The sequence below is a fragment of the Peromyscus californicus genome, unplaced genomic scaffold, assembly GCF_007827085.1.
Source record: "Peromyscus californicus insignis strain IS unplaced genomic scaffold, ASM782708v3 Scaffold_7__1_contigs__length_154581171, whole genome shotgun sequence".
Taxonomy (NCBI): Eukaryota; Metazoa; Chordata; class Mammalia; order Rodentia; family Cricetidae; genus Peromyscus; species Peromyscus californicus.
Window position 1 is genome coordinate 125151281 of NW_026294595.1, and position 26059 is coordinate 125177339.

Here is a 26059-nt window from a genome sequence, read left to right on the forward strand (position 1 = left end):
TTGCAGTTCCAGCCATCAGAGCTGTGCTAAACAGCTCCAGGTGTCCGGGACACCTTCAGGGCAGAGCTGTTGTACTAACAGGTATAAGGCAAACTGTACTGAGGCTAAGTATTTTACTGGTTAGTAAAACTAGACTCTTTATTTTAAGAGCATTCCCTTCTGGGGTGAAGCGCTGACTGGAGTAGAGAATCCTGTTTTTTTTGTTTTTCTTACTATTGTAGCTCTGGCTGTCCTGGAACTCTGTAGACCAGGCTGGCCTCAAAGTCAGAGATTCGCCTGGGATTAAAGCAGTTGTTGTGAACCTTCCTAATGCTGTAACCTTTTAATACAATTCCTCATGTTATAGTGCCTCCCACATAAAATTATTTCATAGCTACTTCAAACTGCAATTTTGCTACTGTTAGGAGTTATAATATAAATATCTGATATGCAGGATATCTGATATGTGATCCCCAAAGGGGTTGTGACTTACGAGTTGAGAACCATTGGATTAAGGCATGCGCCACTATACCTATCCATCCCTGTTTGTATTTTTATTGGAAGAGTCCAAACGCTGTCCTCATGCTTGTCCATCAAGCACTTTGTCCACCGAACCTTCTTCCTAGCCCCATAGTGATAAATACAACTTTTTACTTATGTGTGAATAATTTACAATTTTAAAAAACTTAAAGAGTTAAATCAATTTTAATAGGAAAGAAGTTATTGAAAATACAGTAACTTTTCATATCACAGTAGTAAACCAAATGGTCATAATTTAGGTATATCTCAGTTATAAAACTATACCTTTTTTAAAAAAATATGTACAATTTCCAGTGTGATAACATTTCTGTAATGAGATTGCACTTGCATCAACAAACACTGCTATCCCTGAGCCCACCACCTCAGATGCCTCCCTCCCTCCCTCCCTTCCACCTCTAAGGAGCAGCAGAGGACTGCTGGGGGACGCCCTCTTCCTGGGGTGTACTGACCCACACGGAGAGCTCTGATGACAGAGCCCACCCAGAACCTGATTCTGCATTCCAGTCTTCCAGCCCAAAGCACAACACTCAAAATACTCAGCCACTTTCTTTCTGCTGCTCTTTCCTGAGAGCCTGTCTTTAAACTTGGGGACTTAACCCAGGGTGTTACTTGAGACTGACTTCCCAGCACCTGGCACATAGTAGACATTCTTTGAATGCTTGTAGGGTGAACAGGACTCAGTCCTTACGTGTCTAGGAAGTGTGGCTAGTGAGCCATAGAAAATTATGGCATCAGAGTAGCATTATTTGAAGAGACATTCCTTCACGTGAACTCTAGGAATCAGCAGCTTCTACACAGAAAGTGACGCTGGTGCCATCTTACTGATCAGTTTGTTGAGAGCTCGAACTTTTTCTTCCAAGACACAGTTTTTCCTCTCAGCACCTCGCTGCTTCTCTTCTGTGAGCTGAACAGCTTTCATGAGGTGGGCATTTTCCACATACAGTTCCTTGAGCAGCAGATCAGATTTGGTGTTCTTCTCCAACTAGACAGAGGAGAGAGCCACACTTTTCCTGTGAACTGCTGCAGGCTGCTAGGCCAGCCTGCCCCTCATCCTCTGCTCCAGCCCTACCCTTGGCGTTCTTGAGTTCTGACACACATACATACTGGATACAATGACAATTTCTGTTCCCTGACATAAGGGAGAAAAGTGAGAATCTGCAGAACTATGTGGAGAAAACTTAAGACAAATTTATGACTGTCTTTGCCACAAAATGAAAACCCTGCTGTTCAGTGAAGAAACAATGAAACCTTCAAGTTTCCAGAATGCTTGGTTTATGTCTATGTGCTCTGCCATGGTGATGCCATGTGGGACACACTGAGTGGTTACAGCCACCCTGTAGCTAGGTGTGTGAGCCAGTTACTAGGTACAAGGAGTCTGGACAGGTTTCAGTGATGGAAACCGACATCTCCAGGCAGTGGCCCTTGCTGTGTCCTTGTTCAAAACACATAGGCACAGAGATCTGAGCGCTGGGCTCCATGAGGCCACATGGAGTACATGGACATAATCACTGTGCCTACTCTGGCAACACCAGTGCTGTGGCAGAACACGCTAACAATGGAGGCAGCCGGAAACAAACGTGCAAAGGAAGCGGAGCAGTGTGTGCCATTGTGGTGGGATGAACAGGGTAGGGCCGCTCTAAGGACAGAGATAGGAATCGAGTCAAAAGGCTAGTCAAAGCCGGCGTGAGCAATCAAGTCAAAAGGCTAGTCAAAGCCGGCGTGAGCAATCAAGTCAAAAGGCTAGTCAAAGCCGGCGTGAGCACTGCAGAGGAAGGACGCATACAGAGGCCCTGTGGCTAGCACTGCTTGGGGAGAGCTATGGTTCCACAGACTTGGAGTAGAAGTGAGAACAGGCTGGGCCTGTCCTAGCTTATTCTTGTGTGAGTAGCAGCTTTTAGCCTGTGCCTAGCCTTGGATGGCTCCATGTTATAAAGCAACAGCCTCAAATGGAATTACTGTGTTTGGAATATAAGTGGCAAGAAAAGCATGGCTGTGTCCTGTATATTCAAGTAAAGAAGCCATCTGCGGCACACCAGGAGGCACCAACTAATGTGTCGGGAACACCAGGCCCAGGAGCTCAGCCACTCCATCAGTAACCCCTTGCCTGAGACTAAAGGGAGCAGCAGTGCAGGGCTAGCATGCAGCGGACACACCTCTAGTCATGAGGTCCCTCAGCCCAAGCCTCGTCCAGGAAAACTGCCACAGGGGAGGAATCTTGCCTTTTTCCCGGGCTGCAGTTCAAGCGTAGTTTTTCTTGCATGTGACACTGAGCGACCTCAAGCTGACCCTTGGCCTCTACCTGACCTGACACACCTGCAGTGCCCAGCTCTGCGCCTGCACTCCTTGTCTGCCTCACTGTCTCGCTCTTCTGTGCACCTGTATCAGCTCCATCTTCAGCTTCAGGACACCCCTGAATGCTGCAGTCTGACCTGTTCTTTCATCCTGTGGCCTACATGTTTGTAGATTATTGTGTGAAATGCAGTATGTGGTACAACAGTTACTATTAGTTAAGTCTGCAATAAAAGAGCCTATGATTGTCAGTGGGCAGTTACCATGGGAAACCAGAAGTACTTGTCAAACTGTAGCCAAGGACATGGATATAGCAGCTTGTGAATTTATGACTAATCTAATCAGTTCTGACATTATAGAAAGACAGAAATGTGTCCAAATGCTTCTGACATGTGACATTCATGACAAGGAGGCAGAAGGGCTCAGAATTATGTAATGGGGAGCAAGGCAAAGGAAGGGAACTCTATCAGCAGAATTTTGTGTGTGTGTGTGTGTGTGTGTGTGTGTGTGTGTGTGTGTGTGTGTTTAGGTGTGTCTGTTGATGTGTGTATACAATCATCTGGAGGCTAGAGGTTGAAGTCTGGAGTCTTCCTCAATTGCTTCTTTTTTTATTTTTCTTTTTTTTTTTTCTTTTTTTTTTTTGGTTTTTCGAGACAGGGTTTCTCTGTGTAGCTTTGCGCCTTTCCTGGAACTCACTTGGTAGCCCAGGCTGGCCTCGAACTCACAGAGATCCGCCTGGCTCTGCCTCCCGAGTGCTGGGATTAAAGGCGTGCGCCACCACCGCCCGGCTTCTTTTTTTATTTTTAATTATATGTATGTTGTGTGTCTGTGTGTGTGAGTACAGGCATAAGTGCTGGTGCCCTTGGAGGTCAGAAGAGGGCATTGGATCCCCTGGAGCTGGTGTTAAAGGCAGTTGTCTGCCACCCAACTTGGATGTTAGAAACCAAACTCCAGTACTTCTGTAAGAGCAAGCAGTACGCACTCTTATTTGATAAGGTGTATTTCCATCCCTCCTTTGGCTAGGGCTGATTGACCAGAGAACTCTAGGAATCCTGTGTCTGCCTGCCTCCCACACTTTACCAGCTGAGCTGTTTCCCCAGCCCTTTAGAATTTTTGTTGTTTTTTTCAGCACATCTTACTTGTTAAGACTGTTGTGATTTAAAAGCTGGCTTCTGCCCCTGGGCTGAGTGCAGACAAGGGAGGGTGAAGGAAGCCAGTTAGGAGTAGGTGGGATGACAAGTGGCTGGCTTTGGTGTCCAAGGTGAAGCTGAAATATGATACAAGGTGTAGGGGAGGAGGTGGCCACGGCCCCAAGGTCTCTGGTTGAGCCAGCAGCTGGGAGGAGTGGGATGCAGGCAGTAACAAGATTAGACAGTGCCAAAGAACATGTTCATAGGAGGTAGGGCAGGTGTAGGGCATTAGGTAGCAAGGGGTCAGAAGCATCAACAGCGTGTCCTGTGAAATACGCAGCAGGGACAGTGCTATGAGGTTAGGGGAGCTCAGGCAGGGAGGTCCCTTCAGCAGGGCAGGCGTGGGAAGTGTGTAGCAGCTACAGAGTTTGACCAGAATTAACGTTTCCTAGACAAGAGATAAACAGGTGAATACAAGGGGTTAAGTGGAAGTGAGGCCACATTGTAACCGGAGTCCAGGAGACAGTGAGGTTGAGGAGGAGGATGCAGAAGAGGATAGATTACACAGGGTGACTCTGGACTAGATCCTTCCACACAGCCCATGAGGCCTGTGAAGGAAAGGCACACATGTCTCGTCCTGCTGGACTCATTTGAGGGTCCTTTGGGTACACCATATACCTCATCCACAGGGCCCCCAGCACAGGAGGATGTGTTTCCCATGCTGCTCTGTGATCACAGTGCAAATGCCTTCCCCCTCTAACATACAGGATAGTCTGACCCAGTAGAGAGCCTTGCTAAGTCCACCTGGCTCCTGCCAGGGATAGCACAGCCTCTGAGTGAGTGGCTCTGCCCACCCTCCTTGACCCTCCCTCCAATCTCCCATCTTCAGAGTATGAGTAAGGACTAAAGCTGAGGTCACCTGTGCTATCTAAGGTCTGTCTCTGCCTCTAGAGTGAGATCCCTCAGACAGCCTTCACAAAGAACCCGTCCTGGGTTAGGGAGGAGCATCTGACGACTGAGAAGCCAAAGGATAAATGGATAGTGTCCACCCTGAGAATGGCAGCCACAATTTTGGAATGATATACAAATACAGTATGACATGTATTCAGAAGTCCATCTCCCTGGATTAGTAATTACTAAAGAAAAATTATGCACTTTCTGCCTGTGCTTCTGAATGAACCCTTCCTTCATGGATCTCTATCTAGGTTCTGGAAACAGAGCCTTCCTGGGCCATGGGGAGGGGAGTTTGTGGAGGAAGGGCAAGAGGCTGTACTCACCTGTTCTCGAAGCTCCTCCACCTTCTCCTGGAGCAGCCACTCCACATTGCGTAGCCGAGCCTCAGCATCCTCTACCTGGTCCTCCTTGGCCTTCAGTTGCTGCCTGTATTCTTCCTGCACAGAAGTTACACACACCAGTGCTTGTACCACAAGCAGTGCCCCTGGGTGGTTTTTTAAGTGAAAAAAATGACTAAGTGCACAAATCTGAGCATGATATAGATGATCAGCTAGCTGCGCAGATATCAGCAATGTCTCCCAGGCTATAGTAACCACCTCTTTCTCTAGTTCAGGGAGACACTGTAGACCACTCTGTCCTCAGAATCTTAATCATAAATGACCACTACCAAATGAGTTTCCGCAATGATGTCACTCTTCACCAATGATGACTATGATGGTGTGATCTGAAGACAAACTGAGTTTGGGAGGACCTGTGGAATCTGGCTGGAGGGGCCATTAGGGTTGGCTGGCTTCCTAGTCTTCAACTATGACCCTGATCTACCCTCAGCTTCTATTAGATGTCCCTTTCTGTTCCATATTCCTTGTCCTTAATGCCTTTTCCCAAGCAGCTAGCAGGAAGTAGCACATCCCTACTTACCTGCTGTGCATTTAGGCGTCTCCCAGCCTCCTCCTCAAGGTTGAGCAGGTGCTGTAGCTCAACTACATGAGCTCTAGGAACCAACTGACCCATTTGCTCCTGCAGGTGCTTGACAATCCGGCCATGCTGGGACTGTGCAGTCTCCAGTGACAGCTGGGCACTGTGCAGCTATAAGGACAAGTTTTGGCATGACTGATAAATGCAGAGTCATTACCAGACATAGTGAAAGTGTTAGTGTTATAGCCTCTGTTAAGGTCACCCCAGAGAGGACATAAAGGCCCACTCCCTGTGCTGTGCGACCTGCCTGTGTGTGTACAGCAGTCTTCGGGGACTCAGAACTAAGTTCCCACTAGCCACAGTGTCTCCATGCAATGTGGTAGGGAAAGATTGTGTCTGGAACCCTCAAAACAACAGCTGCTAGATCAGGTTCTGTTCCATTCACTATCCATCATGACCTACTTCATGTGACCAGAGTGAGGTACAGGCCATGTGAGCCCTGCCTGGTTTCCTTACACAGGGAAGGGATTTCATGGTCCTGAGACTTGGCTATGGCTCAGGTCCTAGAGTGTGATTAATATACAAGGCATTGAGGACATTGGGGACAGGGATGGAATTGACTGCAGCATAAGGTCCTAAACCCAGGGGACCAGAGCCACAGAGCTCAGCATGGCTATGAGCAGTCTCTGCTATTAAACTATGCATAACTTAGCCAACTCCTTCAATCAAGCAATTAAAGGTAAGACCGAAACACAAGTTCAATAAGTGATGCTGGATGCTTTATCTGAAACACAGAACACCCTTGACAGCTCAGAAGCACCGCTGCCACAGTCCGTTTACCGCCAAGATCCCAGAGACAGGAGTGAGAAGCCTAGCTCTATCAGATCGTGTTTGAGGCAAAGCTGATCTGTCCATGTAACTAACAGAGTGGGGATGCCTCTGAGCCCAGTGAGTTCCTGGTCAGCTGTGGAGCATCTGGCTGGCCCAATAACATCTTTGGGCTAGATCTGTCAGTCTACTGTTGATACTTCTCATAGCCTAGGACTAGACCAAGTACTTCCAACCACCTCATCTACCCACCTGGTCTTGACTTTCTTTGAGGCTTTCTGTCAGCTCTGCCTGTGACAGTCGTAAGCCCTGGCATTCCTCATTTACACGTTCAAGTTCAACTTCAAGGTTTTGGATTTGGACACCCTGTTTATAAGAAACAACAAAAAAACCCAAAAATATTTTCATAATCATAAGCACAGCCTGACACACAGACACAGAAATAAGAAAGCTACAGACTGCAGGATTTTTATCTCCCCTGACCCTGAGAGCCTGAGGCCCACACCTAATTTCTTTACCCTCTTCTATCCAAGTGCACATCTACTGTGAGCTCGTATCAGAAAGCACATAGTGTCCTGTAGTTATGGAACCTGGATCATTCCCAAACACTGCTATTTGAGAACATGGTATCTAATGGCTGCGCCATCATTTACTCATTCACCTACTGCTGATGTTCAAATTGATTCTGGCCCTGCTTTTCTATTATAAACAGGACATCAATAAAAACACTTCCAGCCAAATCCATAATGCTTTTAGGTACAATTTTCCCAAGCAAAATTACAATGCCAACACACAGGGACACTCTCAGGCTCTTGCTATTTACTTAAGAAAGCTGGAGACCCTCACCAGTGGCTCTGTCGCCTGCAGTAACACAGTTTGTTCCCTTTCTACATCCTGGTGGCTGTGCCAGAGCTGCTCGGGCTGACCCATTTCTCCAGGGCTCGCCCTTTACTTCACTTTTGGGGGTACCCACCTACCTCCTCGGCCTCTACCCCCCAGTAGGCCCTCCTTCCAACCACTCCCTAGGTACAGCCTGGCCTCTGACCTGCTGCTCCTCCCGGCACCCTGCCTCCTCCAGCTTCTGCATTAACAGCTGGATGGCAACACGATTTTCCTCCTTCTGGGTATGGAGGGCAGAAGTGTCCCCTTCCAGCTGAAGGATCCTGCAGTTGAGCTGTGACAATTCATCTTTGTATTTCTGAGTCTACAGCAAAAAGAGTTAAAACATATTTTTTAAAAAAATGCTTTTAAACAGCAGCTCAATTCAGATCATTCCAGAGTTTCCCAACCAGGGCTGACTTTTTCTCCCTGTGGGCATCTGGCACCTCCTGGAGACATTTTAAGTAATCAAAGAAGCTGGGCAAGTGGGCAGAGGCTGTACTTGTACACAGAAGGCAGGAGATGATCCAACCTTAGCAGCCAGTAGAGCTGAGAACTAGAAACCCTGCTCTGTTCTGTAAGACAAGAGACAACCCAGGCCACCAGAGGTCATTATATACCACAGCCACCAAACTACCCTTCTGATGCCTTCCAGTCTTTATCATTCTTCTGGTCTGCAAGTCAAACAGGTAACATAGGACCAAACAGCATGGCATCCTGAGGAAGCAGCTAACAGAGACAACAGGGACAGCCTGTGAAAGAACAGTCTCTTCCAAAAGCCAGTGTCACGGAGAAAAGCAGGTATTCTGGCTCAATTAGAGCTAATGAGTCACTGCAGACGACCATGCTTACATATCTGTACCCAGCAGTGTCCCCTGGGTCCTTGTTTGCCATGTGACTGGACATGTGTCCACCCTGAGCTTCCATGAGTCTCCATGGGATCCATGGGAAGAAGTATCCACCTGACCCTCTTGGATGCTGACCTCTGGTACCTCTGCCTAGGACACTCCTCAGAACCTGGCCCCACAGAGAAGTGCCATGCCCACAGACCTGCACGTTAGGAATGCTACTGATCACCTCAGCTATCCAGTCTTCTCAGCTACATGATGGTGATGATGGTGCTGGTCAAGGCACATCACCAGAGATGTGCCAGGCTCATTCTCTAACCCCTTTACTATGCAAACAAGACAAAGTGGCTGGCTTATGCCAAAAAAAGGTCTGATAGTTACATACAATATGCCAGCTGCTTACTGTGTAACTTTTGGATCACTGAAGCAATGTATGACCTGAGCTAGCACAGTTAAGTCTCTTCGGCATTAGAGCAAGATTGCGTTTAGTAAAAGATGCACCTATTGGGGACACACCTGCTGAAGTGTTTAAGAACACAGTGTCATGATACGACTCAGAAGAACACACACACAGGAAACACAGATATAGCAACAATGAGAAACTGTGGCTACACAGAGTCCCCAAAACTCACCAGGGAAGGGTGATGTGTGACAAAAGACAACCCCAAAGGCCACACTTGGTATAGTCCCACTTACATTACACTTTGAAATGACATTTCTGGAAGGGAGGGAAGACTGGGGTTGCCAGGTGGGAAAGCTGGCATGGCAGCTAAAAGGTAACAGGAATTCCCCAGCAGGAACACCAGTCACGTGTCTTCCAAGAACATAGGCAAAAGTCTACTCAGTTGATACAATTATGCAGCATCCAATCTACAAGCAGCCAATGAGGACAGGTATGAAAACTGGGGGATCTAAATATGCTCTAAGAATCTATCAATACTGTACTTTGGCTGGCATTGTTAAGGGCTGAGGCATGTCCTCCCCAAAATTCAAATCTTGAGATCCTAACCATAGCACCCCAGAGAGTTGACTAGATTTGGAGAGGAGTGCTTTAAAGAATAACTGAGGTGATACTGGAGTCCTCGTGAGAGGAGGTGAGGACACAGATACTCACGGAGGGACTACCATGTGGAGACTGAAGGAGACTGGATGGCACTCATGACTGCTAACAGTTGGGAGAGCTGCCAACCTAGGGAGGGGCCTTCGGATCCTCGCCAGGGACATGAGGAAGAGAGCTGGGGTCGGCTGCAACTGGAACTTGTAGGGAAAAAATTCTCTACTCTTCTTTCACTAGAGAGAAACCACTTTAAGACACTAAGAAAGGGAGGTGGCACCCTCATGCCAGTCAGTATCCAACCTGTATGCCAAGCTCTTCCAGGTCAAAGCAGGCCTGTTCCTTGTCTGTCTTCAAAACCTCAATTTCCTGCCTGTTAAAGAAGCAGATTAAAAACATCACGTCATAGCTTGGGCTCAGCCCTGTCCCAGCTCCGACTCACTGACTTGCAGATGCCCATAGTAAAGGCTGGAGAATAGCACAGTGGACCACCATCAGGCTGTGCTAGGCTCTGCTCCCCTCCAAACACTGGCAGCCCCAGCCCTCAAGTGCCATGTGGGACATTTCTGCAGAGCCCCGAAGCTTGCACATCTTCTCACAGTCCCCCACTCACCTGCCCCTCCTAAGCTCATTCTAGAGTATCAATAGGCTGCAGGACACAGGTCTAGGGAACCATGAGGCCCACCTTACCTCTGTGTTTCGTTTCTGCTCTCTGAAGTTTCTAGTTCCAGTTGAATCCTCCCCAGGTCACTTTTCAACATGCAGTTTTCTTCAGAAAGCCTCTGAAACTCAGCCCTGTGGTTAAAGTTGAAGAGGCCAGTTGAGAGCTGGAAGGGGTAAGCTGGACACAACCTCACAGCCAGCTCATTGAAAACTGCAGGCTGCATCCCCTCTCAGGAGGAGACAAGCACAAGGGTATTCCCTGTCTCCAGGGGAGCAAGCTCTGGTGTGTACTCCCTGAACGTCAGGCCCTTTGAACCACACCCACAACTCCTACACGCACTCAGCTCCTGGACTAGGCAGACACCTAGAGCCTGTGAAGAGCCAAGTCACTTGGAGTGTATGCCATCTTCACAGAGGCCATACTCCAAGGGCCCCAAACCAAACAAAAAACTGGAAGCTGAACTGAAGCTGTGGGCAAGCAGTATGCCTCAGAGAACTGGGCTGGCCCATAGCACAGTATCTGTGTCAGCACCACCATCAGGAGGGCAGAGAAGCTATACGCTAGGCACCCACACATTTGGAGCACAGAAAGAAGCCTGGGCCGTCTCAGGTGAGTGGTGTCCCACTTTTCTGCAAAGGCAATACAGAAAAGCACCCTCTGCTGAAGCTCTCAAGATTCCTTGTGGTTAACCTCAGGTAAATGTGAGCACACAGAGATTAGCAGACACGTGAAAAGGCCACCAGGAATGACAGCAGAAACAACAAACGAACCCATAATTAGATCCCCAGGAACCTCAGACACTAGAATTACCAGAAGTCAGGGTACTGAGGACAATACTCTACACTGCACAGACACCTGCTTAAGAGGCAAAGGTGTGGAGAAACACCTGTAGATATCTGCAGGAAGAGCGAGCCCTTTGGGTACAATGCAGGTAGGCCTGGAGGGTGCTGGGCTTCTAGCCCATCAAAAATGTCCGGGGTTGGTCTTGTTTTTTGCTTTAAATATTTACGGAGGAACACATTTCAATCTATTTTATTTATAGGTTTTTTTTTTTTTTTTTTTGAGACAGGGTTTCTTTGTGTGGCCCTGGCTGTCCTACAATTTAATTTATTTATTGTTTTTTGTTGTTGCTGTTGTTGAGACATTTATTTATGACAAGGTTTCTCTGTGCAGCCCTGGCTGTCCTGGAACTCACTCTGCAGAGGAGGCTGGCCTTGAACTCACACAGATCTGCCTGTCTCTGCCTTCTGAGTGCTGGGATTAAAGGCATGTGCTGCCACACCTGGCAAACTTCAATTTTATTAAGAAAACCTTTTTTACTATCTAGGCTGGCACCCCCTCTCCTTCTTCTCTCCCATCTCTTCTCCGAGAATTCTGCATAGAAGAATGTCAGCTAATAAAAGTGACAAATGGGGCTGGAGAGATGGCTCAGTGGCCTACTATGTGCCACTAGCCCAGACTCCCTGCCTGTCTAGAAGAGCAGTGTGCTGAACTGAGGGCTGAGGGCTGATGGGTCACTTACGTCTCCCCCTCCCTGACCATGAATTCACAGGGGCTGGGCTCTATTTTAAAGATTTATTTATTTATTATGTATACGGCATTCTGCCTGCATGTTGCCTGCATGCCTGAAGAGGGCACCAGATCTCATAGATGGTTGTGAGCCACCATGTAGTTGCTGGGAATTGAACTCAGGACCTCTGGAAGAGCAGCCAGTGCTCTTAACCTCTGAGCCATCTCTCCAGCACTATTTTGGTGAATTCTTGGAAGATAGTTTCCTGCTGAAAGGAAGCCATGTCTGCTTTCTTAAGCTGTTTATATAGTGACATTTACATGTCTGCAATCCCACTTTATTCATGCTAAGTACATGCTATGTCACTGTGCCATACCTAAACCCCACACTGTTCCCCAGAATGGAAGCAACTGCACACTCTTCCCCAGTGAGCAGGAGTTCACCTTTTAGTGGAAATGGTTGTTATCTTTCATATGTGACCACGCACCATCCTGGGACAGAATGTGTGTCTACTGTGTCACCAGTCTGAGCTTCCTGTAATGACCTGTAGTCTGTCTCTACATGAGCAGGTATCTCCTTGGTGCCCTGGTTGAGGGCTGGTGGGAGTAAAGAGAAGTATATATGGTTCACAATCATGTGCCTGCAAATTCTCCTCTACTGCCAAAGAAGGAGCCAGAAGGCTCTGGAAGCCATGGCCTGTAGCTTAGGCAAGCCTTCCCAGGATCCTTGCATCTGTGACAGAATTGGTACCCATCCATATCTCAACTCCTGGCCATCTGGTCAACAGACCAAAACCTCAGCCTCCTTCCCACGGAGGATATTCCAATGACATCAGCTACAGATACAGAAATATTTACAGCTCTGTAGTAATGAGATATGTAGTAGTAATGTAGTAATGTTCCCCAAACCGGACAGTGCTCAGGCCAACCCAAAGCACTGCAGCCAGGGGCCCATTCCACAGAAAGCCTCATTGGCTGCTGCCTAATAACTAGCACAGTACCCTGTTGATTCACTTTCATCCAAGAGCCTGGCACAGAGGCATGCTGCACCCCAAACCCCTGCTTCTCTGAAACTTGGAGGTAAGAGGGTTCAGACAACTCACAACTTAAGTGAAGCCTCCAAAGCATAGTCCTCCTGAGGTGAGATGTGGGGACACCAGAGCCAGCTCAGCTGCCTCAGAAAGGCCTACTCTTCTTGACCCACTTGCTGACACCCAGGGACCAGGGGAGACAGGAGACAGGAGTGGGCTTGTGATTTCTGCACAAGTAATATTAATTACACAGCCACACTGGCAGCCAAGAGCTAGAAACTGGGGGGACTGTACAGTGGTCACTAGGGCCAAGTCTGAGGGGCTCTTATGCATTTTATCACTAGCAGTGACAAACCTGTAATTCTCTCTGGAGTCCGCTTCTTTTTCAAGAGCCCGGACAACATCTTCCAGCTGCAGAAGTTTGGTCTTCACATCATTCATCTCACTCTCGGACATCACTGATGTCACTCTGGCTTCTGTCTCCCCGAGAATGGCAAGGTGCTTAAACTTGGCCTCTTGTGGATCTGGGAGCTCAGAGCAGGGCAGTGAGAGCCTCATGCTGGAAGCTTCTCCCCTGAACTGGAGCCAAGTCTCTTGGACACCCTCAGTATCCCCAGTTGGCTCCTCTGAAGCCTGTCCCTGAAACCCAACAGGAGCTGGCTTCCTGTCCAGAGCAGCTGGGCCCAACCATGGCTCCAACATCTGGGGCTGAGTGGGCAAGGGCAGCTTCTGGCCCTGGCCTGGTAAGGTCCTAGCAGGAGGCTCTGGCTCCTTTGGGACAGTTCCCTCCTCAGCACTGAGTGGACCTTGATGGTTGTCTCTGACCCCCAGGCTCTCCGAGGACCTTCTGGACACCGGGCTAGGGGCTGGCCTTGGCATGGCAACTGTATTACAAGGCTGACCAGGAAGTTCATTCCCCTTAGCTCTCTCTTGGCCAGGCCACTCTTCTGCTGGCGCCCCTGTCCTTCCATCAGGACTGACAGCTTGCTGGACTGGTGGCTGCGGCCTGCTGTCTGGACCCAGGGACATGGAGCTGGGTGTCCTCTCCTGCTGGTCACTCACCACAGCGGTTCCATCCTTCAGGAGAGCACGCAGTGCATCTGCCTCCCGGGCAAGTCCTTCCACCTGCTTCCTGTAGGTTTGCTCCAGCTTCTCCTTCTCCAGCGTGAATGACCCGCAGATCCGAGCTTGCTCTTCACTCATCACAGCCTGCAGCTTCAACGGCTGCCTCCGACAGGGTGCCAGGACCTCCTGCTCCCTCTCCTCCCTCCACCCCTTCTCCAGGTCAAGCTGAGCAGCCAGGTCCTTTACTCGCTGCAGGTGTGTCTGCAGCAGCTGGTCCTTCTCACACTGATGCTGCAGGGACAGACTCTCACAGCAGGCCGCATGCTGGGCTTCCAGCCACGACAGCTTCTGGTTCAGCTCTTCTTCTGCCTCTCTCCTGCAGAAACACAGTCATACACTGTGGATTCTGCCAGCTGAATCCCAGGCCCTTCCGGAAACTCATGGAAGAAAAAGCCACTTGAACTCCTGCTCTGAGTGCCCAGCTAACCTCCTCCCTCCTTTCTGTAGCCCTACTCTGTGTCAGGATGCCCTGTTCCTTCCCTGGAGTCCTTTGTGGATTCCACAGCACAGAATCATTCACCATGTCTGACAGCTTAAAGGTAATAGAGGTTACTATTCAAATTCCTGTCCTTGGGCACACTGCAAGTGCTTAATAAAGTTTGACTGGGGGCCTTGCACTGAGTGCTGCTGGGCAGCGCTGGTCCCAGGTGTTAGTGAGAGAGGTAAAATTGACCCACACTCAGAATTCCCCTTGAAAACTCTGTAAGTGGTTTGGCCTGGGGTCTCATGAGCCCAGAGAAAGTGGAGAGAATGTAGGAGTGAGGGAAGGGCTAGACAGAAACACCCAGCTTGGTGAGGCATGCTGTGCATCCTGGCAGGGGACGTAAGTACAGTTGGACCAGCTGTGGCTCCACCTCCACGGAGAAGCTACCAGGCGCCCAGCTGAGCAGCTCCCCGGGAAGGAGGAGCCTGGTACTTCCTGGATGCTGCAAGAAAGAGGGCTCCCATGCCTCTGCCTTCAGGCGCCACACCAGGCCCCAAAGGAGCTTTGTTCCAGTCCCTTAACACAATCCTCATGTTTAAGAGGAGATGGCTTAAGGTCTGGGGAGAGCATGTGACCTGAAGATGGCTGCTTCCGCCCCTCAAGACTGCGACAGTCAGTTCCCTCAGGTCCCCAGTGTCCCTGCTATCATCCCCAAGGGAGGGAGAGGAGGCTCTGATTCTCTCCCCTTCACATCCTGTTTTCTGGCTACTCTCAATTCCCTCCCACCAAGGAGAGCGCCCACTTTAACAGGAACTGACACCATGACAGCCACCTGAGCTGTGGCTGTCACATGACAGGGATGCAACCCTCCACTGTCAACATCTGGACCCAACAAGCCTCCAGATAACATCCAAGGGAACCGTCTGCTCAGTCTAGCCAGTGGGAGGGTCTGGCCCCCAACATGAGGGTGGCTGGGCCAGGAGGTAGGAAGGACCATTTTTTGTGGGGCAACAACCTCCACTGCCTATGTGTCCCCAGTAACTAAGTACTGACTCTACCAAGTCAGCTTCAAGGAATAGAGGGCAGGTGACATTTCTCAGGTAACTGACACAATAAAACCCACCACATTCAGTTTCCAAGTGACCCTTTCCTTCCTGGTACAAATATTTTAGTTTTTCAAGACTTTTCTCAACCCAAATTAACTGTCTATTTAGAGGGGCTTCTGGATTTTCCTTCCTCTACTGCCGTGATGACTAATATTGATTGTCAACTTTGCTATATTTGGAATCAACTAAAACCCAAGCAACTGGGTACATGTGTGAGGGATTGTCTTGGTTGAATCATTTGAAGTGAGAAGGCCTACCTAAAATCCCGGCCACACCTTCTGGTGGCAGCCCACATAAAAGGACATGGAAGAAGGAAGCTTTTGATTTTTGCCTGCTTGCCCTCACACTCATTGGCAAAGTCATCTACCCTATTGCTGAAGCATTCCTTCACTGGTATTAGAACTTACTTCTTCAGGATTCCACCAGCTGAGACATCCAGCCTCATGGACTGAACTACCAGACTCTTGGCCTTTCTGTTGAGAGAAAGCCACTGTTGAACTAGCCAGACCATAGCCTGTAAGCCACTCTAATAATCCCCTTTTACTGTGTCTGTCTATCTGTCTGTCTGTCTGTCTCTGTCTCTCTCTCTGTGTATTTTCCCTTCTACCAGTCCCTCCTTTGGAGAGCTCTGACTAATACACCTACTCGCTGATGTCCTCAGTATTCAGTGATGGGGAATACATTATCTTGCTACCAGACAAGTGAGAAGGAGTAAAAGAACAGAGTCCAAACACCACACAGCAAACTGCTCCATGGCCCAAGGTGGACTGAAAGCGAAGTCCTTCTATAGAAATGTGTTCTCTGGGCCTTTGTTGGAAGGAATCTTGCCTGTTACCAGGCTCTTCATCCTGACCAGTTTACATAAGCCTAGGGTCAAGTTTTGGTTCTTGGTGAGCGCCCTGAACAAAAACCTGTCCAAACCTTATCTGCTGCAGCTGCTCCTGGTGTCGCAGGTGCATCTCCACCTCCAGCCGCTGGGCCAGAGTGCACAGTGCCTGTGCACAGCAGTGGGCCAGCCCGGCTGCTGCAGGCTCAGGGCTTCGTGCCGCATCCTGCAGCTGTTCCTTCAGGCCCAGGATGACCTCCTGAGACTTGGCATACAGGGCCTCTAGATCTGCCTTCTGGCCCTCCAGCACGCTGACCTCAAGCTGGAATGCCTGCTCCATCTCCTTCTTATCTTTCTCAAAGTTTCTCTTCATGACCTCAATTTCCTTCTCGTAGTAATTTACCTAAAGAAAGATGAGCAGTGAATTAGGAAGTCCTAGCAACAATTTGACAAGCAGCATAACACATGAACAGGAGGGTATCAGGCAGGATGCTCAAAAGAGCTGATGGCCCAGACCTGACCAGATCCCATGGCCTAGAAAAGGGAACGGCAGGATAGTGATATTCCCAAGGTGTGTATGTGCCTATGCACCCATTCACAGTAACCCTGGGGTAGGGTCAGTGGGTGAGCTCTGGGGGCTTGGGACCAAGACTGGCCAAGCACCTGGCAAGTACCATGAGTCTAGAGGATGTGACAATGAAGGAGACTTCACAAGACCAGTGGGGTAGCACTCCACAGCCTGGAAGCCCTAGGGGAAGGGAAATAATCAAGATATACAGGCACAGTCATGCCAGAAGCTTCCAGCATATCTACCAGAAAACACAAAGATATGATAGTAGAACAGAATGGCCTGTCCTGTTAAGCAGTCTGAGGAGCTAGACACATGGCTTGCAGCCTGAAGTCCCAAATCCTGACCTTGGTCTCCAGCTGCATCCTGAGCTCTTGGTAGTGTTCCTTCATCTGCTCCACCATTATCTCTGTTTCCAAACTCATTGGAGTAGAGTCACCCACGAACAGGTTGCCTGCAAAGAAGAGGACACTCTATGACACTATGCCAAGGATGCCTCCAGTGACTTCTTGTCCCCTTTCATCTGACTTCTGGATGGCAGCTTTCCACCTGTGACATTTGAGTGCAGGTCTTCCTGCCCTCCACCTGCACTGTATAAAGAACATGGAGCTGGTGGTAAGGGTCACTCCGCCCTCCAGGCACATAGTGGTTGAGGACTCTGGGGATGGAAAGAAGGATCACACTGCTTTGCAAGTTGATACTACAAAGAACTCAGACGTTCAAGTCTTTTTCAAAAAAGATTTATCTATGCCGGGCGGTGGTGGCGCACGCCTTTAATCCCAGCACTCGGAGGCAGAGCCAGGCGGATCTCTGTGAGTTCAAGGCCAGCCTGGTCTCCAAAGCGAGTTCCAGGAAAGGCGCAAAGCTACACAGAGAAACCCTGTCTCGAAAAACCAAAAAAAAAAAAAAAAAAAAAAAAAAAACCAAACAAAAAAGATTTATCTATATTTTATGAGTATGTGTTTTGCATATGTATCTGCATATCATGTGTGTGCAGTGCCCGTGAAGGCCAGAGATCGATGTCAGATGCTCTGGAACTGGAATTACAGATGGTTGTGGGCTATCATGTGGTTGCTAGGAACTGAACCCAGGTCCTTTGCAAGAGCAATACACGCTCTTAACCTCTAAACTATATCCCCAGCATAGTTCAAGTCTCCACCATATCACTGGTTACTAACAGAGAACGAGGAGGCTCCCACTAGATCCATCAGGGCCTTTAACTCTCTGAAAGACCCTTGTCAGATGGTGTATTCACTGTGTTTAAAATCTGGCTCCAGATGATGCCAGGAGCAGAGGAAAGGAGAAGACAAGGCAGAAGGACAAGAGCTTCACAACCTCCCTACTGTGTAGAGCTTCATGCCCAAGTCTCCACACTCTGGAACATGTTCAGATGTATGCACGGGCTCACATTTTCCGTCTTGGTCTTGTGTGCTCTCAGTGATTCTGTGTCATCTGTTTTTAAATCATACACTGACATGGTCCAGTCACCTAAGTCCAGCATTGGAAATCCTGGTGGTGTGAAGGCTCTGGTGAGTGCAGAGGGAAATGTGAATAGCTCCACAGCGGTCTATCCCCACTCTCCTGACCAGGGCCACATGCTCTGTGCAACTTAGGCTCCCTAGACACCAGAGGAGCAACCATCATGTTTTACTAGGCTAGGCTCCTGTCAGAACAGCACAGGTGACTTCATCCCACACCTTCTTCCTCTACCCTAGCCCCCATAGGGGTGTGCCAAGGCCACTCTCTATTTCTTCCTGAGACTCCCCAGGGATTCCGGCAGCCATTCATGTCCCACATAGGTAAAGTCTCTACTAAGTTTCTTTGGGGTATATTATTTTTTTCTGCTTTCCAACATAAATAGCTGTAGGGTACGCGGAGACTCATGAGCTCTCAAAGACTGGAGAACAATGCTGAGGGGCTTGGACTGCCACAGTGTAACTGGGTAGGGGTAGTCAGGGCTGTTGGATTCCATGGGCAGCAGAGAGATGGGGCCGTGAGTGTCATATGTGTCATATGATACTGCCGGAAGAAGCAGAGCTGGAGTGATTGCATTGGTGACAGCCTGGGACAACCAGTGGGAGGGCAGAGAGTAGCCAAGTACCCCTTGTTCTCCACAAGGACTGTGACACCTAAACAACACGCCCCTCCCCCTACTCCGTCAGTCTCTAGAAAAGACCAAGAACACTTCAACATGGGCCTTTGTCTTGACCCCACTGCCCAAGAGCAGGAGAGCCTGTAGTGTGATTTCAACTGAACCCAGCAGCCAGGACTCCCTCAGTTGGGAATATCCCATGCCCACTATTAGCCACCTTGTTATATGACCTTCCATGCCAGTGACCTTCCATGTCACAAAGTTGCCTGTGATCTCATAGGATCTCCTGTAAAAGCAGGTCCCTAGGGCAAACCTGTATCCTCCAGGGTCAGGTAATTATAACTTTTGTGATTTCTACAAACCTAACAAAATCTTCCACCCTCTTCTCGTCTCTGACCTCTGGGGTGCCAAATTAACGTGCAGCCTTGTGGCCATGTCCGAGAGGTCCACTTTCAACTTACCCTCAGGACTGAGCTCCTACCTGCTGGGCCACGTCCAGGGAGCCGCCTTCTGTGAGTGCCTGGGGTCCCTGAGGGGCTCTGTCGACTCCTGGGAAGCCGTACCCGCAGGCCTTCTAGCTCAGTTTGCAATTCATCATTGCGATCCTGTAGGTCCTGTGTAGGCAGAGCCAGATACCTCCTCCAGCTGCTGCAGCCATTCAGCCTTGGAAGGCCAAACCCAAGACCAGCCCCATCCGCAGTGAGTGTCCACTACAGGCTAGACATATAGGCAGGTGTAGATTCTGGACTTCCAGCATGTAACACTAAACCTAGAGTTAAGACTCTACTACCTAAAGGTCCTAGCAGAACTGGGGAAACCATTTCTTGACTTTCTCATGGATATCACTGGATACCACGTGACATCACTGGATATATGGAGGGGACTCAAGGGGGGAAAAGGTTGAGGCTGTGAAGACAGGCAAGTTCTCAACAGGTGCTACTTATCACCAGAGTGGTGGCATGTCATGTGCATGGGAATCAACAACTTGGGACATGTCTGGGGCTATGTGTTTGCTCTCTCCTCTCAGCTGCAGTGGAAGTGGCATGAGGTTCTCACAGCCATAGCTGTCAGGCCATTTGTTTTAGATTAAATGCTATAGAGCAGTGATGCACTTAGCAGAGAGAAAGGATAATATCTGGGAAGCAGAGGCCTGGTTGGAGTACAGGCTGATGGGCAACAGGAAACTGCACTGGGAGAGACACCCTTTTGTGATGATGGAGAGTCTGCATTTGTGACAAGCACCACCTTTAATGACATGTGTCTGGAAGAGCAGGCTCAGACACTTGCTTATTATTGTAGGAAAAGAGGCTTCTAGTACACTTTCCTGGGAGGTCTGGGGTCCTGCAGAATCCTGGGAAGGATGACAGCAATCAGTCCTGACAGAGGCTCATATCTCCAGTCCTGTGACTGTTTCAACCAGAGGGCCCTAAAAGCAAGGCCACATGTCTTCCCAGGACATGCAACTTGTAGGGCACTCCAACCGGAGCAAGCTCAAGACATAGCACGGGAAGAGGAACCAAGGACACGCATAAAACAGCAGCAGTTCCATTTCTGAGTGTTTTCTGTCTAATTCTTTACAGCCTTCTGCAATGTGGGAATCAGCTTTCATGTTATGTAAAACTCTTGGTGTCCTAACAATGCCTATAATGGTATCCCCAGAAATAGCTACCGATTTTCAGCATGAATTGACTCAGAGCAAAGCCTTACAGTCAATGGAGCTGTAAAGAATCAGATGCAACTAAAGCCAGCTGTCTGCTTCATCCACATCCTTTAGTAATGTCTTCAGACAGCTATAAATTATCGTTTGTCATATTTTTATTGTAGTAAAAACATGAGAAAAATAAATGACTGAACAGTAAACTCTACTGATCTCCTTAGATTTCCTATCTCTGTCAGTGGGGTTTATTATTGAGTGGGTTTGTTTTATTTTGGCTTTGGAGACCAGACCCAGAACTTATGCATGCTATGTATGGGGGTCCTCTAATGTACTACAACCTCATGTAAAGTTTTAAGTACTCATTACCTGAGCACCCATATTACTTATCCCTTTACTCTTCTTGATGCCAATGACATAAAGGAGCAAATGAGCCTGTGGGCTCTTATGATTTTGTTGTTTGTTTTTGAGACAGATTTTGCAACACTGCCCAGGCTCCCATGTATTTGTTTTGTTGTGGGGTTTATTTTTTTTGGGGGGGTTGCTTTTTGGAGACAAGGTCTCAGTTGGCCCAAGTGCACTTCCATCTGGCTATGAACGCAAAGATGAATGACCCTGAACTCCAATACTCCTGCCTCTACCTCCAGGCACTGGGATTATAAACATGTGTTTGGCTTAAGACTGACCTGTAGCTCCTGGGTGCAAGCAATTCTCCTGCATCAGCTCCTACATTCGCTGAGACAGCACATTACTGTATATTCAGTTTCAAGGGCAGGAGTTTTTAAGCATGCATATGCCTCTCTTTGTAAATAATGTTTCTGGTAAGTTTTACATAAATTAACTTTTGATAAATTAAGCCTAATCAAAAGCTGACTAATGATTTGTGATAGATCACTTTGTAAACCAAAGGTCTTTCCAGTATCATTAGTAGAACATGTCAACTCTGATTTTCCTTTCTGTTCTTACACTGAAATTTCTTTAAGAAGATTCACCCTGGGAGTACAGTCAGGGACACCTTCTGTCCTGGGACTGACTAGTCACTGGGATATCTGCTGCACAATTAAGCAATGCCCATGCATGGCTGAGCACAGCCTGAATAAGAAGTTCTTGCTGGGAAAGATGCTCCTGCAGTCACTTGTGGGCCACCCTGCACCTGGAGACCAAGGAGGGGAGAGAGATGAGGCTACACATGGCCTCCAGGGTCAGAGCCAGGGAGTTTCTGAGAAGCCACAGTGCTGGCCCTGTGTAGTGGTCCTCCTTTCCTGCCACTGCGGCTGGACAGGCTGTAGGAGCAGGACTCAGGGATGCTCAAGATGGCCAAGCAGACTCGGAAAGGCACGCACCCTGCACTTGAGCTCATATTCTTTCAGGATGGCTGTAAACTGCTCTTCTTGGGCCAGGAGCTCCATACTCTGAGGCTCCAGCTGAAAGTGAGAAACATGTACAAATCAGCATATCAGGGTTCGGGGAAGACAAGCAGTGATGCCCTGACTATGATCCACCAACCACAGGCACTACGCTGAAAACTCCAAACAGCAAAAAGGCTTGCCTTGTCCTTCAGCACAAACTGGAGGTCACTCTGCAGGCGCAGGACCAGCTTCTCTGAATCTGAAAGCTTTTCCACCACTTCTATGATCTCCTTCTGTAATCGGCTGTTTTCCTAGGAGACATGGACATGGGCATGGGTTCAGGCAGGACACAGGGAAAGACAATGGCAAGTGTCCATGTCACTTCTCTGTATGCTGGAGGCTTGTTTCCAGCAGTATTTCTCAGAAATAGCCCTGAGAAAGACAGGGCATGTGGGTGCCTACTGCCTCTGCACCAAGCAGGCAGGGTATGCTGTTGGAACCCACAACTTCCTATGACACACCCAACACCTTCAAGGTGATTGCTTCCCCACTGTCTCCCCTTTTCTTGCCCCTACTCCCATGTTCAGAAAGTTCATGAGGGACACAAAAACGGCCTGGGAATGCATCATCTTTGAGCTGCTTTTAAAATGATGGGTTTGAAGTTGTGTCAATATGGCTCAGAGATCTAGCACAACAGGAGTGTTTGTAGACAAGGGCTGTGCTGATAAGGGTCAAGACAGTGCCATCACACTAGGGTGATGTCAGTTACATCCGGATACTCCTACCACAATGGGTGGGGGCTGCAGGAAGCAGGGTAGGAGGGAAAGAGACCACAGAGGTCCTCAGGCACAGGAAAGGAGAAGCTGGGAGCAGGACAGCGAGAAGGCTCACAGTAAGCGCTTCTGGAACTTGGCTGTCTAAACAGCTCAGACAGCTTTTGGGAGCCAAAGGCAGGGTAGGTACAGGCATGGACATTCATCAAAACCCTAAAAGCTGTGTCTGCTCCAGACTGTGAGCCCAGGCCATGGCAGCAGGGTCTAGAGGTGTTCTTAGACCCTAGGGATGCAGTCAAGCTGACTCACTGATTTTGAGTTCATATGACTTAGAACAGAGGACAGAGCAAAGCCAGGACCTCTTACTTTGGGTGAGAGCATGGCATCACCCTGCTCTGCTGTGGTGGTTTGAATGGGTATGGCCCCCACAGACTCGTGTGTGAATGTGTGGCCCATAGGGAGTAGCACTACTAGGAGGTGTGGCCTTGTTGGAGGAAGTGTGTCACTGTAGAGGCGGGCTTTGAGGTCTCATATATGCTCAAGCCATACCCAGTGAGACAGTTCACTTCCTGCTGCCTGCAGATAAATATGTAGAACTCTCAGCTCCTTCCCCAGCACCATGTCTGCCTGCATGCTGCCATGTTTCCCACCATGACAATAATGGATTAAACCTCTGAACTGTAAGCTACTCTCAGTTAAATGTTTTCCTTTATAAGAGTTGCTGTAGTCATGGTGTCTCTTCACAGCAATAAAAACCCTAAGACAGAAGCTGGTACCAGGGACTGGGGTATTGTGATAGGCCTGATCATGCTTTAGTTTGAAGGAATTTGGACTTTGGGGGTTTGGGTTAGGAATGCAGTGGAATGCTTTAAGAACTGCTTAATGGGCCACACCAGTAGGAGCATGGAAGACACTGGTGCTGAGGATGATGTGAACTGTGGGGGCCTAGCTCAAGAGATTTCAGAGGAGAAGAATTTCAGTATGTTGCCTAGAGATCATTCTTGTGGCATTTTGTGAAGAAAGTAGCTGCTTTTGCCCTTGAAGAGTCTGCCTGAAACTAAATTGAAGATATTTGGATTAATTCCATTGGCAGAGGAAATCTCAAAAGAGCCTAGCAATAGACACTGTTGTGTGGTTGTTATTGTTAACTCTAATAAAGATCTATAATGAAAAGGAGCAAGCTGAGCAAGGAAAAATACAAACTGTACAATTTGAAGAGAAAAGGAACACCAGGAAGTGGAATGGAGCTAATCCTGTGTTCAAGGAAATAAACAGATTAAGAAATGGAATAAAGGGAGTGATGACCTCAGGGCAAGATCCTACCCAGCCAAGTTTCCAATTGTGAAAAGGAATTAAAGAAAAGCTTAGAGCTGGGTGTGATGGTGCAGGCCTTTAATCCTAGCACTGGGAAGGTAGGGACTGGCAGATCTCTGGATTTGAGGCTAGCCTGGTCTACAGAGCAAGTTCCAGAAGAGCCAAGCTTAAACAATGAAGGAAATCACCAAAAACACAAAGCTGATAAAGATGTATTTGAACAAAGGGGCAATTTCTAGCCCTAGGAAGCAGCAGAACTAGGCAGCTTCAGTATGTGGTTCTGGCTTTAAGAGTCAGGGATAGAAGAAAGGGGTTATGGATTTTTCCTCTGAGACTATAGAAAGCTGCTAAGGCCAGGCATGTGTCAGAGGTGTCTTTGAACGGAGGCCTAGAGAGGCCATTGTATGAAGCTGTGAAGTTGAAGCCTGGATAGACTTGGAGTCCCTAAGATGTTGGAGATGCCAGAGCTGCTAACAGGGAGTAGAACCAGCCCAAGAGAAAAAAGTGTGTTGCAGTCAACAAAGATGAAAGGAATTGGAAATCTGAAGAGTATTTTGATATCACACATGGAGATGTAGAGTTTGGAGTTTGCCCAGCTGGTATTTGGTCTTGTTTTGGTCCAATATTTCTTCACTAGCCTCCCTTTCCTCCATTGGAATGGTAATGTATATCCTGTGCCATTATGTTAGAAGTATGTGATCTGTTTTTCATTTTGATTTCATAGGGGATTACAGATTGCATGAATCTCAGAAGAGACTTTTGAACTTTGGACTTTTAAATATTGTTGAGACTGTGACAGACTATGGGGACTTTTGAAGTTGGACTAAATGCATTTTGCATTATGTTATAGCTACAAGCCTATAGGGCTAGAAGTGGAATGTGGTGGTTTGAACACATTCCACTGTGGGTATGGCCCCCACAGACTCATGTATGTGAATTCACGGCCCATTAGGAATAGCACTACTAAGAGGTGTAACCTTGTTGGAGTAGGTGTGACCTTGTTGGAGGAAATGTGTCACTGTGGAGATAGGCTTTGAAGTCTCATATAAGCTCAAGCCATGCCCAGATGGTTCACTTCTTGCTGCCTGCATTCAAGACATTGAACTCACAGCTCCTTCTCCAGCACCATGTCTGCCTGCATGCTGCCATGTTTCCTGCCATGACAATACTGGACTAAACCTCTGCACTATAAGCCAGCCCCAATAAAATATTTTCCTTTATAAGAGTTGCTGTAGTCATGGTGACAGAAACCCTAACTAAAACTCTGCCAACATGTGCCTTCACAGTTTACAACAGGGATGCATCCCACCTACCTTCAGGGCCAAGGTCAGTTTCTCTCGGAGACTGGTCTCCTCAGCCTGGAGGCGGTCCACATCCTGCTCCAGCACAGCTCTCTGCCTGCGGGCTTGCTCCCAAAATAGCTCCCGCTCCATCTCTACCTCCGACCGCAAGAGGCTCAGCCTGCCCCTGTACTCTTGCTCTAGGTGCCTACAACATAGCACAAAATACACAGTCCCACTTGGAAGTGTCACTTTGCCTCTCTGGACACCTGTCCTTGGAACGCCCCCTCTGCTGGACCCTGTCAATCAACAGATGAACGGTGGATATTCTTCCCTCATGGGCTGGTGGAGGTGACACCCAGACAAGGGTGCTGGTGGACACACGGCAAATACTCAAAATTGCCCTTGGAGCCCTGAGGTGAGCAAGCAGGCGGAGAACTCTGGGCAGGAACCCTGGATGTCTCTGCCTCTACCTCCTGCACCCACATTATACCATACCACACTGGGCAGCCCTGCCCCTCAGCAGCCCTGCGACACACCTTTGGTGCCAGATGCACATCAAAGTCAGCTTCCTTCTCTAGGAACCAGGCTGCACAAAACCTGTGGACACTGAATTCCCAGGGACTGGAGGAAGAGGTGCGGGTGCTCCTCCCTCAGACTCTGCTCTCATCTTCCACAAGTGCTGCTAACGGGGGAGAGCAGGGTCAAGCCTTAGTCTGCACTCTCGAAGCAGCGACATGGGCTTTTCAAGTCTATCTAAGCTGTCCATGAGCAAGGCTCCTCCTCAGCGGGACACCCTAGGCAGGGTCAGTGATAAAAACCCAAGAGAAGAAGGTGTGGGTTCTTGCTCCAGCTGACACAGCCAAGACTTTTATCTCAGCTCAGAGCTTTCCAGAAACAATACCCAAAAGGGAGGAAATGGAGGAAA

The 26059-nt window shown here is 48.6% G+C and overlaps 1 protein-coding gene across 5 annotated transcripts in view; it reads right to left on the reverse strand.

The window, feature by feature from the left end:
- Window positions 1-665: 665 nt before the first annotated feature.
- The window catches only part of Ninl (ninein like), a 78154-nt gene continuing 52760 nt past the window's right edge, over window positions 666-26059 (reverse strand). For 4 of the 5 annotated variants that reach the window (XM_052724678.1, XM_052724677.1, XM_052724676.1 and 1 more), the window contains 14 exons: window positions 25165-25339; window positions 21965-22075; window positions 21759-21839; window positions 19243-19375; window positions 17017-17123; window positions 16197-16504; window positions 12976-14061; window positions 10107-10211; window positions 9720-9789; window positions 7681-7839; window positions 6888-7001; window positions 5811-5978; window positions 5216-5329; window positions 666-1501 (listed from right to left, as the gene is read on the reverse strand). In XM_052724678.1, coding sequence (XP_052580638.1) covers window positions 1310-1501; window positions 5216-5329; window positions 5811-5978; window positions 6888-7001; window positions 7681-7839; window positions 9720-9789; window positions 10107-10211; window positions 12976-14061; window positions 16197-16504; window positions 17017-17123; window positions 19243-19375; window positions 21759-21839; window positions 21965-22075; window positions 25165-25339 — 2923 coding nt within the window. In that variant the 3' untranslated portion in view covers window positions 666-1309. The remainder of the gene's footprint in view (window positions 1502-5215; window positions 5330-5810; window positions 5979-6887; window positions 7002-7680; window positions 7840-9719; window positions 9790-10106; window positions 10212-12975; window positions 14062-16196; window positions 16505-17016; window positions 17124-19242; window positions 19376-21758; window positions 21840-21964; window positions 22076-25164; window positions 25340-26059) is intronic. The other variant, XM_052724675.1, reaches the window with a different exon arrangement.